Here is a 12,135-nt window from a genome sequence, read left to right on the forward strand (position 1 = left end):
CCAGGCTTTAGAAGCAAGACATTAGTACTTTTTTTTCTGTAGTGCAGTTAGCGGTGGAGCCAGAGAGGCAATTGCAGATTAGGAAGGAAAGTGGAGAATGAATAGTTGAGTCTTTTGTCGTTTCTTGAAGACAGCGAGTGACTCTGCTGTTCTGATGCAGTTAGGGAGTTCATTCCACCAACTGGGCAGATTGAACGCGAGAGTTCGGGAAAGTGATTTCTTCCCTCTTTGGGATGGAACCACGAGGCGACGTTCATTCACAGAACGCAAGTTTCTGGAGGACACATACATCTGCAGAAGTGAGAGCAGATAAGAAGGAGCAAAGCCAGAAGTCGCTTTGTAGGCAAACATCAGAGCTTTGAATTTGATGCGAGCAGCAACTGGCAGCCAGTGCAAACGGATGAGCAGCGGAGTGACATGTGCTCTTTTAGGTTCATTAAAGACCACTCGTGCTGCTGCGTTCTGGAGCAGCTGAAGAGGCTTGATAGAGTTAGCTGAAGCCCGGCTAGTAGAGAGTTGCAGTAATCCAGTCTGGAGAGAACAAGAGCTTGAACAAGGAGTTGAGCTGCATGTTCAGATAGGAAGGGTCGGATCTTTCTGATGTTATAGAGTGCGAATCTGCACAATCGAGCAGTTCTAGAAATGTGCTCAGAGAAGTTTAGTTGGTCATCACTCGTTACTCCAAGGCTTTTCACCGTTTTGGATGCAGTAATGGTTGCCCCATCCATCTGGATTGAAAAGTTATGATGTAGAGTCTTGGATGTGTTTCTGACAGCATTTAGTTTTTGCATCTAAACTCTTCATTTATATATATATATATATATATGTGTGTGTGTGTGTGTGTGTGTGTGTGTGTGTGTGTGTGTGTGTGTGTGTGTATAAGTGTTATTATAATAATTAAATATTGAAGGTATATATATAAATCAGTGAAACACTAATAGCCCTGTGTGTGTGTGTGTTCAGATGGGCAGCCGGTGGATGGAACCCGTGACTGGGTGTTGCAGCATGAGCCGGCGAACACTCTAAATCTGGAGTCCACCTGTGTGCAGCAGACCAGCGCGGACCCCAAACACATGGAGAAAAGCTCTGACCCCAAACACATGGACCACATCCTCAGCAGACTGCAGCTCATCGCAGCCAAGATCAACAGCCTAACCAGCCAGAGCCCACACAGGTACAGCCGACACACACCGCTGCTCACACTCACGCTCTGACCAAGCACACTCAGTTCATCAACATTCACCCTTCATTAAAACAAAGCATTCTCACTTGTTCTGCTCCTTTACACAAGCTGTGAACGCGTCTCCGCTGTGTCTAGAGAGTGTGTGTGTGTGTGAGTCTGAGCTGAGAACAGCGCACAGATCATCTCCTCCAGCTCTCTGAATCTGACCCTTTCAGACTTTGATCCTAACTGTGCTGTTTTGGTGACTGTCGCTTTAAATGCAAATGAGATTGTATGTGTGTGTGTGTGTTTGTGTTTGTGTGTGTGTGTAGGTTACCTGGAGAAGGGCCAGACCGGGACAGTCTGGCATGGCTGCACAGTAATGTACAGGATGTGATGTCACTGTTACAGCATATCCCATCAGCCCCTTCTGCCCTTCCAGAGGTGAGCAGACGTTTGTGCCAGCAGCAGCTTCATGATGTGACATTCTGACATTCTGAATGATATATATCTGTGTGTGTGTGTGTGTGTGTGTGTGTGTGTGTGTGTGTGTGTGTGTGTGTGTGTGTGTAGAGTGTGTCTCTGCTGTCTGCGGGCTCCTGCTCTCTCTTGAATGAGCGTTTGCTCCGTCAGAACGCAGAGCTCACAGGATTCGTCAGTCGACTGACCGAGGAGAAGAACGAGCTGCGCAACCAGATCCTGAAGCTGGAGGACGAGCTGCGCAGATACCGACAGCACAGGGACAACACCCACACCGTCAGTCACACTCAGCGTTCACTCTCATCTTCTTCTTCTTCCGTCTTCTGAGACTAATTTTAAAGTGTATCTCCTCCTAAGCCTTTCACGCTACATACTTCAAACTTTTGTTAAACCTTTAAACTGGTCTGACTCGGGTTGCTATATCTTTTCTAACTGATCCGACTTTGGGTTTTCCGAAAAACGACCCGGAAAATTCCCAAAATTCCCATTGACTTAACATTGGGTCAAATTTCGTGAGCTCATAACTCTGCATCAGACTGTCAAACAGACTTATGACTGAGCGCATTTAACTCAGTCTAGCCAGCAGCCAATCCCTGATGACCTTTAGACTTAATAGCCACTCCCTAGCAACCACTTTTAGCACCCTAGCAACTGTCCTTACACTTCCATTGTAAAAGTCTGCCATTGACTTAACATTGAGTCAACCTTCGTGAGCTCATAACTCTGCGTCAGACTGTCCTACAGACTAGAGTCAAGCCTCCTTCAACTCAGTCTAGCCAGCAGCCAATCACTGATGACCTTTAGACTTACTAACCACTCCCTAGCAACCAGTTTCAGGACCCTAGCAACTGTCCTATAGACTATGATTAGCTGTTTTAACACATGCTAATAGTTTTAACATCCTACTGACATGCTAGTCTGGTTACAAACATGCAAGCAACAAGCTAATGACATGCTAGTCATGCTAGCACATGCTAATTCATGCTAACAGCATGGTAGTTCAAGCTAGAAAGCAGATTCATGCTAGAATAATGCTAGTAACATGCTAATTCATGCTAGAATGAATTACAACATGCTAATCCATGCTAGAATCATGCTAATCTAACGCAAATTCATGCTTGAATCATGCTAACAACATGATAATCCATGCTAGAATCATGCTAATTCATGCTATAATCCTGCTAACAACATGCTAATCCATGCTAGTCATACTAATAACATGCTAATTTATTCTAGTAACATGCTAGTTAATGCTATTAACATGCTAATTCATGCTAGATTCATGCTAATAACATGCTAATTCATGCTAGAATCATGTTCAATTAACGCAAATTCATGCTAGAATCATGTTAACAACATGCTAATTCATGCTAGAATGAATTACAACATGCTAATCCATGCTAGAATCATGCTAATCTAACGCAAATTCATGCTTGAATCATGCTAACAACATGATAATCCATGCTAGAATCATGCTAATTCATGCTATAATCCTGCTAACAACATGCTAATCCATGCTAGTCATACTAATAACATGCTAATTTATTCTAGTAACATGCTAGTTAATGCTATTAACATGCTAATTCATGCTAGATTCATGCTAATAACATGCTAATTCATGCTAGAATCATGTTCAATTAACGCAAATTCATGCTAGAATCATGTTAACAACATGCTAATTCATGCTAGAATTATCTTAACAACATGCCAATCCATGCTAATTTATGCTATAATCATGCTAACAACATGCTAATCCACGCTAGAGTCATGCTAACAACATGCTAATTTATTCTAGTAACATGCTAGTTAATGCTATTAACATGCTAATTCATGCTAGATTCATGCTAATAACATGCTAATTTATTCTAGTAACATGCTAGTTAATGCTATTAACATGCTAATTCACGCTAGAGTCATGCTAACAACATGCTAATTTATTCTAGTAACATGCTAGTTAATGCTATTAACATGCTAATTCATGCTAATAACATGCTAATCCATGCTAGAATCATGCTAATAACATGCTAATTCATGCTAGATTCATGCTAATAACATGCTAATCCATGCTAAAATCATGCTAGAATCATGCTAACAACATGCTGATTCATGCTAGATTCATGCTAATAACATGGTAATCCATGCTAAAATCATGGTTACAACATGCTAATTCATAATAGAATCATGCTAATTCATGCTAGAATCATGCCAACGACATGCTAATCCATGCTAGAATCATGCAAATTCATGCTAGATTCATGCTAACAACATGCTAAGCCAGGCTAGAATCATGCTAATTCATGCTAGAATCATGCAAATTCATGTTAGAATCATGCTAATAACATGCTAATTCATTCTAGTAACATGTTAGTTCATGCTAGAATCATGCTAGTAACATGCTAATTCATGCTAGAATCTTGCTAGCAACATGCTAATTTGTGCCAGAATCATGCTAACAACATGCTAATCCATGCTAGAAACATGCTAACCTAACGCTAATCCATGCTAGAATCATGCTAATCTAACGCTAATCCATGCTAGAATCTTGCTAATCTAACGCTAATCCGTTCTAGAATCATGCTAATCTAATGCTAATTCATACTATATTCATATTGTAGGTCTCATATTTCTGCATCACCATAATGTTTGTCCTCAGACTTTACTATCTAGTTTAATTATTATATGTTTTATGTTACCAAACATGTTTCCAGCATTTAGAAGTGTGTGTGCGTGATGTGTGTGATAATGGGTGTATAAGAGTCAGCGTTTATTTCAGTGACTGTAGCTGTTTCTGTTATTTATTATACATGTGTTGTTATATTATATTACTTATTTGTTCCTCAGGCGTGGAGCAGGTCTGCTGTGGGCCGTCAGGATCTCCTCTTGTCCTCCAGCGAGCGCGAGTCCTGGGCTCAGGAGAGGAATAGTCTGCAGAAGTCTCTCCGCCAGACTGAAGCGGAGCTGAACCGTGTGAGATCAGAGCTGCGCTGCGACACGCTGAGAGACCTGAGCTCTGCTGATCCGGACAACACTGCGCTGAAGGTGGACAGCGGCTAGCTCACCGCTCGGCTACAATACAAGATGTGTTATGTAAACGCAGCTAGCATCTCCGCTAACCCCTGCGTGTCTGTCTCCTCAGAGGATGTATGGGAAATACCTGCGCGCCGAGAGCTTCCGCAAGGCTCTGATCTACCAGAAGAAGTACCTGCTGCTGCTGCTGGGGGGCTTCCAGGAGTGTGAGGACGCCACGCTGACCCTGATCAGCCACATGGGGGCGCTGCCGGGACACTGCAGCCCACACACACAGCAGCGCAGGGGGATCACACGCTTCAGATCCGCTGCACGCGTCTCCATCGCACTGTCCAGGTGCACACACACACACATACATGTACTCACATGCGCACACACATTCAGGCCTACACACGCACCCACATACGTACAAACATATACACAAAAACACATACACACTCACTTGAACACACACACACACAGATAAATATTTATACACACACACACAACATTCACCACAGCAGTAGTGTGTTGTTTGCTCCTGTTGTTACGTCCCGACCAGTCTAGGGTTGGTGGGAACAATAACAAGTGTAAAAAAAAAATAAATAAAGAGAAACTCAAAAACTCAATTTAGGGTTTTCCCCTTCTCCTGTCCCAACTCACAATAATCACCACGCTGATCAAGTAGTAACAATATTTATTTACTTAGAAAACAAAGATAGAAGCATCTCTTCGGAAGGGAATCCAGGCCAAAATAATAAACAAAAAGACAGCTAACTTGCGGGGAAATAATTCTAACTTACCTGCTCAAATAAAAGTACCCCAAATAAAATTACAACAAACTTCCCTTTCTCCCTTGCTACCACAAACCAGGAGAAAACGTTTTAAAGTAAATGGCGATTCCCAACCTACCGCTTCTGTTTCTCCAAAACTAATATATTTAAATAGGTATTTAATCAGAAAAGCCAATAGATTCACATTTCACAGAAAGCCGTTTAAGAAAATAATTAAATTGTCAGTAACAGAAATCTATTCACACCAAGTCACCCAACAATTTGGGGCAGGAGATAGGAGACGCTCGGAACAACAGCAGCGACGACGACGGAGATTTGCGACCTGCACCGAGCAGAAAGATCTCCCCATTGTTCCTCTCCTCCAGCTTATATACGCTCCCACACGCAACACGGCTGGACCGCAATCAAGCGCAGCTCTAGAGGGAGGGGGAGAGAGAGAGAGAAAGCTGCGCATGCTCCACAGCGCACAACACAACATCAGCTCCAAATGCATAACAAAACACAAATCTGTATATATATAATATTTATATATATAAAATTAGCAAACAAATAATTAATACGTTCTATAACGTAACACTGTAGTATTATTATTATTAACTGTGTGTGTGTGTGTGTGTGTGTGTGTGTGTGTGTGTGTGTGTGTGTGTGTGTGAGCAGGATGAGGTTTCTGGTGAAGCGCTGGCAGCGAGCGTCAGGAGGAAGCACAACACCGCAGATCCTCAGCAGAAACGGCCTCGCACACGGCACAGGTAACACACACACTAACACACACGCTAACAGTAGAGGCTAGCTGAGTCCTAGCACGAGTCTTCATCTGTGTGTGTGTGTGTGTGTGTGTGTGTGTGTGCTGCAGGTGCTGATGTGAGGAACGAGTCTTCTTTTCTGAGTCCCGCTGCTGTAGAGTTGTACAGAGACAGAAGAGCCACGAGCCGCGGCCGCACGGGACGAGAGTCTCCGAGATCTGCAGCCTCCGTCCAGCACAGGTGAAGCACAACTCTACACAACACGACCAAACATGACTCGACATAACACTACATAGCTCTTACACAACTCTACATCACACAATTCTAAATTACTCTACAACTCTACACATCTCTGCACAACTCTACAAACTCTGCATGACCCTTACACCAGGGGTATTGGCCCACTGGTCCACCCAGACATGTGTGTTGCGTGTGTAATGAGTGTGTAATGAGTGTGTAATGAGTGTGTTGCGTGTGTAATGAGTGTGTTGTGTGTGTAATGAGTGTGTTGCGTGTGTAATGAGTGTGTTGCGTGTGTAATGAGTGTGTAATGAGTGTGTAACGAGTGTGTTGTGTGTGTAATGAGTGTGTAATGTGTGTGTAATGAGTGTGTTGTGTGTGTAATGAGTGTGTTGCGTGTGTAATGAGTGTGTTGCGTGTGTAATGTGTGTGTAATGAGTGTGTAATGTGTGTGTAATGAGTGTGTTGTGTGTGTAATGAGTGTGTTGCGTGTGTAATGAGTGTGTTGTGTGTGTAATGAGTGTGTTGCGTGTGTAATGAGTGTGTTGCGTGTGTAATGAGTGTGTTGCGTGTGTAATGTGTGTGTAATGAGTGTGTAATGTGTGTGTAATGAGTGTGTTGTGTGTGTAATGAGTGTGTTGCGTGTGTAATGAGTGTGTTGCGTGTGTAATGAGTGTGTTGCGTGTGTAATGAGTGTGTTGTGTGTGTAATGAGTGTGTTGCGTGTGTAATGAGTGTGTTGTGTGTGTAACGAGTGTGTTGCGTGTGTAATGAGTGTGTTGTGTGTGTAATGAGTGTGTTGCGTGTGTAATGAGTGTGTTGCGTGTGTAATGAGTGTGTAATGAGTGTGTAACGAGTGTGTTGCGTGTGTAATGAGTGTGTTGCGTGTGTAATGAGTGTGTTGCGTGTGTAATGTGTGTGTAATGAGTGTGTTGTGTGTGTAATGAGTGTGTTGTGTGTGTAATGAGTGTGTTGTGTGTGTAATGAGTGTGTTGCGTGTGTAATGAGTGTGTTGCGTGTGTAATGAGTGTGTTGCGTGTGTAATGAGTGTGTTGCGTGTGTAATGAGTGTGTTGCGTGTGTGTTGTGTGTTTGCAGATTTGTGGGTGTGCCCGGTGAGGCGGGGGGTTTGTCGTGTTCACACCTGCAGAACTATGACCCGGACCGAGCGCTGACCGACTACATCAGCCGCCTGGAGGCCCTGCAGAGGAGACTGGGCAGCGTACAGTCGGGTACACACTGCACAACTCTGGACAATCTCCACACAACTACAAAACTCTACATATGTCAGCGCAACTCTACACAACTCTTCATAACTAGATAGCTCAACACAACTCAGCACAACTCTACACAACTACATAGCACAACATAACTCTACACATCTCTACACAACTTAACACAACTCAGCACACCTCTACAGAACTCCACATTACTACAGAACTCAACATATCTCCACACAACTCTACACAACTCTTTATAACTAGATAACTCAACTCAACACAACTCAACACAACTCAGCTCAACTCTACACAACTCTACACAACTCTTTATAACTAGATAACTCAACACAACTCAGCTCAACTCTACACAACTCTACATAACTCTTTATAATTATATAACACAACTCTCCACAACTTTACACAACTCAGTACAACTTTACACAACTCTACTACATAACACAACATATCTCCACACAACTCTATACAACTCTTCATAACTAGATGACTCAACACAACTCTACATAACTACACAACTCTACTCAACGTCAAATAACTCAACATATCTACACAACTGAGCACAACTCTACACAACTCTACATAACTCTTTACAACTAGATAACACAACCGAACACAACAACATAACGTAACACAACTCTACAAATTTCAGCATAACCCCACACAACTCTACATATCTCAGCACAACTCTACACAACATGTGTTGTTTGTATTTGCCTGATTCGCTCTGACAGACTCTTGATGTGTGTGTGTGTGTGTGTGTGTGTGCGCGTGTGTGTGTGTGCAGGCTCCTCCTCGTACGCTCACTTTAGCGTCAGAAGATAAAGCTCCTCATCTCCATCATGCTGTCTTGAAGAGACCGGTTGCCTTCTCGTGCTGAGCTGCTGTGCTTTCCTCTTCTCGCTCTGCACACCATCACACCCGTGGGACCAAAAACAGGCTTTTCTCTTGCTTTCCTTCATTTTCAGTTGTGTATCCTCGTATAATCCAGCTTTGCGTTGGCGCTTCAGCGTCTGTACATGACTCTACTTTCTTTGTGGTTAATGGAGATCAATCGAGCTGTTACTGTATATTTGTGGAATGCTAATTTAAGTTGATTAATTTAAGAAGCGTTGGTGACGGAGAACCGAACGGCTGCTATCTGACTCTGGAGAACACCGATGCTGCTGCGCCACACTAGCGTTAGCGACACGCGTGTGCTTTCAGACTCGACACACTGTGTTTTACTGCTCGCTCGCGTCAGAGGACATTTGTAGACATATTTTTGTAAAGGTAGGAGCTTCGGATTTTATGGGTATTTTGTCAAAACTGAAATAAAGATTAATATAATATTTAAATCTGCTTTTGGCTTTTTATTGTCTCGTTAGTGTAATTCAATTACGTTTTCACTGAACACAGTCATGTAAGGGATTACTTAAGCTATTTAGGTCGTTTAATTGCAGTAATTTGTATTTATTATATGAATCCCTGTGTGCTGTTGGGTCGTTTTCATCCACTCTGGGCTTATTTTGAGGCCTAATTTGGTCACAATATTCTCCGTTTCAGTAAATGGAATGATTTTTACTGACAAATCGTATTTTGACCATAGACTGTACATGATCTGGACGGAGTATACGTGACGTCACCTATAGGTTTCTGAAGAGCGCAAATGAAGCAACAAGTAGGCGTGGCCAACCGTCGCCAGATTGTTCGCCTGACATCGCACTGACGGTAAAATCTAGATTGGATATGCGGCCGACTGGAAGTGCGATATGCACGTTAACATAGCAGCATTTTAACAATATCAACTGTGTAACAATAATTAATAGTTTGACAGTACTGTGACGGTTGGGTTTAGGGTTGGGGTAGACGTTAACAAAAATAAAACTTATTGGTTAATTTAATTGATAGGATAAATAAAACTCGGTACAACTTCAGTTTTTATAGTGCTTTGGCGTTTGGGTTTAGGGTTGGGGTGGGGGTAGACGTTAATAAAATACAATAAATTGAAAATTTTATAAGTAATATAAATAATTCTCGATAACTTCCGGCCGCAACCATATCCGATCTAGCAACAACCCGCACTGACCGGGGGTGCCCAAATAGGGTATATGCCGAGCTAGTGCTGTTCCCATGCTGATACACTTCCGGTGACCTGTTATTGTGAACTTTTTCCCATTTTATACGGTTTTATACGGTTTTATACGGTTTTTTACGGTTTATACGGTTTTATACGGATAAACTTTAGCATTTATTTACGAGACAAACGAGACAAAAAGCCGTTTACTCGCACGTGCCCATCAGAATCGGCAGGCTAACCCACAAGCTCCATTGAATATACTGGTGTAAAATAAACGCTCATATTATAAAGACATGGCGAGGGAAATGTAATTTAATGCAGTGCTTCTGGTACAATCTGAGACCCACTTTAAATCGGATATCACTCAGCTAGTGGAGATCGCTGATTTTTAAAGAAAACAGACCTTAAACGCACCGGATTTTGCACTGGCTTTCAATTCGCCGGAAGCGCTTAACCCAGGTTACTGGCAAATTAAAAGTCCTATTAGCATGCTTCGGCATATACCCCATAAGGCCAAAGAGACGGAGCTACAGACGCCTGCTAGCATTTTGCTTAGACAGGCTTTTGTATGGGAGAAACGCTTAAACCTTCATCACCTGAGACTCGTTTGTGTTCTGACCTCATGTGCTTGGTTGTACACTATATCAATAAAGTGTTTAGTCTTTTATAAACACTGCTGTAATACATTGAGCCACTAAACATTGCTCTTATGATGTTTTTCAACAGGAGGAAACACGATACTACTTCCAAACACCTCAGATATAGTCTGTATTAGTAAATGCAGGACTATTGATGAACTCCAGGGATAACACTGTATGACAACACTTCAGATGACTGATCTAGAGCCTACAGCTGATCAATCGGTCAGATTCTGCAGTGCATTTCAGCTCTGAACAACATTATTAATGATAAATGATCCTAAATAAAACAAATACACTTATAGAGATGGTATAGAAGTATATAATGTCACGCGAATTACTTCCAAACACTTACATATAATCTGTATTAGTTATAGTTATAAGTATATTATTTCACTCTGCTGGGAAATGGAGGTCATGTGAGCAGAATTAAGTGCACACAGCATGATGCCGTATTATCTGATAATTCTAGGAAATAATTCCTAAAGGCAACTGACAGTGTATACGATGTATATGCAGAGTTCTGCGGCTAATCAGCCGGAATCAGCTGAGGGGACTGCGAGGAGCCTAGCTGTCACTCAAGTGGCCACGCCCTTAATTATGCAGACTTAATATAACTTAATAAGAACTAAACAGATGAGTTATGAAAAGATCACCCCCTCACAGTTGTGATGAAGTGTAATATTAGCTATATGCACCAACGCCATCATTTGTAGCAGGGTGTAAACATGTTTTTATCAGCTGTAAATCTGGCCAGTTCACCATTACAGTCAGTGAACATCTGGAGTTCCTGGAGCGAGCCCCCAGTGGCCAGTCGATGAATTGCAGTTTCAGTTACTTCCGTATTGGCTTCATGAGGAACAGCAGGATGTTGCCGCTTGATTTTGACACATCTTTTGGGAAATGCTTTGAGAAACAATACACTCTTTTCAGATTGACTTCCCTTTGGTTATGTTGGTGCTTTTTTTGCCCCATTGACTGCCATTATGGTCCCGTTTATTGATTACAAACTAGCCATGACAGCAGATAATCATGCATTCTTGATCATTGGTGTTTTTTTTTCCTTTTGGGAAGAGGTCAAATTTAATCTGTCATTTATATTAAATTATGTTTATATATTTTGTCATTTTTGTGTTGATCATCAGTTGCAGTGCAAAAAAAAAAAGGTTTAGTTTCTGGTTTTTATATGTTGTGTGTGTGTGTGTGTGTGTGAGAGAGAGAGAAAGAGAGAGAGACCTTTGCACACTTATCTCGATATTTCTTAAAATAATCCAAATTAAAAACATTTCCCTACTGAAAAAAACATCTTAAACCAGCCTAGGCTGGTTGACTGGTTTTAGCTGGTCGACCCTGCTGGTATTAGCTAAAACCAGCTTGACCAGCCTAGCCAGGCTGGGAGCCCAGCCAAAACCAGCTATGTCCAGCTTAAACCAGGCTGGTCAAGCTGGTTTTAGCTGGTCATTCTCCAGCCTGACCAGCTAAGACCAGGATGGAAACCAGCCTGGAAATGGCCAAAACCACTCTAAAACCAGCCTAGGCTGGTTCAAGCTGGATTTTTCAGCAGGGTTGCCTTATCTTGAGTCTCAGACCAAAGTTTTACACCCAGCTCGCTAATTCTCTGAAATAAACTCGTTCATTTATTTATAGCTACACTTCAGCACTTACACAATACATATTTGTAGTTTCTCAGAGACACAGCTAGAGAGTATTTATATCTACACATTAGTCGGTTTTTTCCTTGGCATTTCTATGATGTTTTTCAGAGATATTACCATAAAAT

General features: G+C 42.1%; 1 protein-coding gene across 29 annotated transcripts in view; it reads left to right on the forward strand.

Moving 5' to 3' along the window:
- akap9 (A kinase (PRKA) anchor protein 9) overlaps window positions 1–8,995 on the forward strand; it is a 142,647-nt gene extending 133,652 nt beyond the window's left edge. For all 29 annotated transcript variants that reach the window (XR_012394772.1, XM_073931264.1, XM_073931278.1 and 26 more), the window contains 9 exons: window positions 964–1,174; window positions 1,495–1,606; window positions 1,736–1,918; window positions 4,484–4,681; window positions 4,779–5,005; window positions 6,100–6,191; window positions 6,296–6,425; window positions 7,522–7,655; window positions 8,446–8,995. Coding sequence is in view for 28 of the 29 variants with exons in the window: in XM_073931264.1 (XP_073787365.1) it covers window positions 964–1,174; window positions 1,495–1,606; window positions 1,736–1,918; window positions 4,484–4,681; window positions 4,779–5,005; window positions 6,100–6,191; window positions 6,296–6,425; window positions 7,522–7,655; window positions 8,446–8,483 (1,325 nt within the window). In the remaining variant the exon portion in view is untranslated. The remainder of the gene's footprint in view (window positions 1–963; window positions 1,175–1,494; window positions 1,607–1,735; window positions 1,919–4,483; window positions 4,682–4,778; window positions 5,006–6,099; window positions 6,192–6,295; window positions 6,426–7,521; window positions 7,656–8,445) is intronic.
- Window positions 8,996–12,135: the final 3,140 nt, after the last annotated feature.

Source organism: Danio rerio, chromosome 19 (genome assembly GCF_049306965.1).
Source record: "Danio rerio strain Tuebingen ecotype United States chromosome 19, GRCz12tu, whole genome shotgun sequence".
Lineage (NCBI taxonomy): Eukaryota > Metazoa > Chordata > Actinopteri > Cypriniformes > Danionidae > Danio > Danio rerio.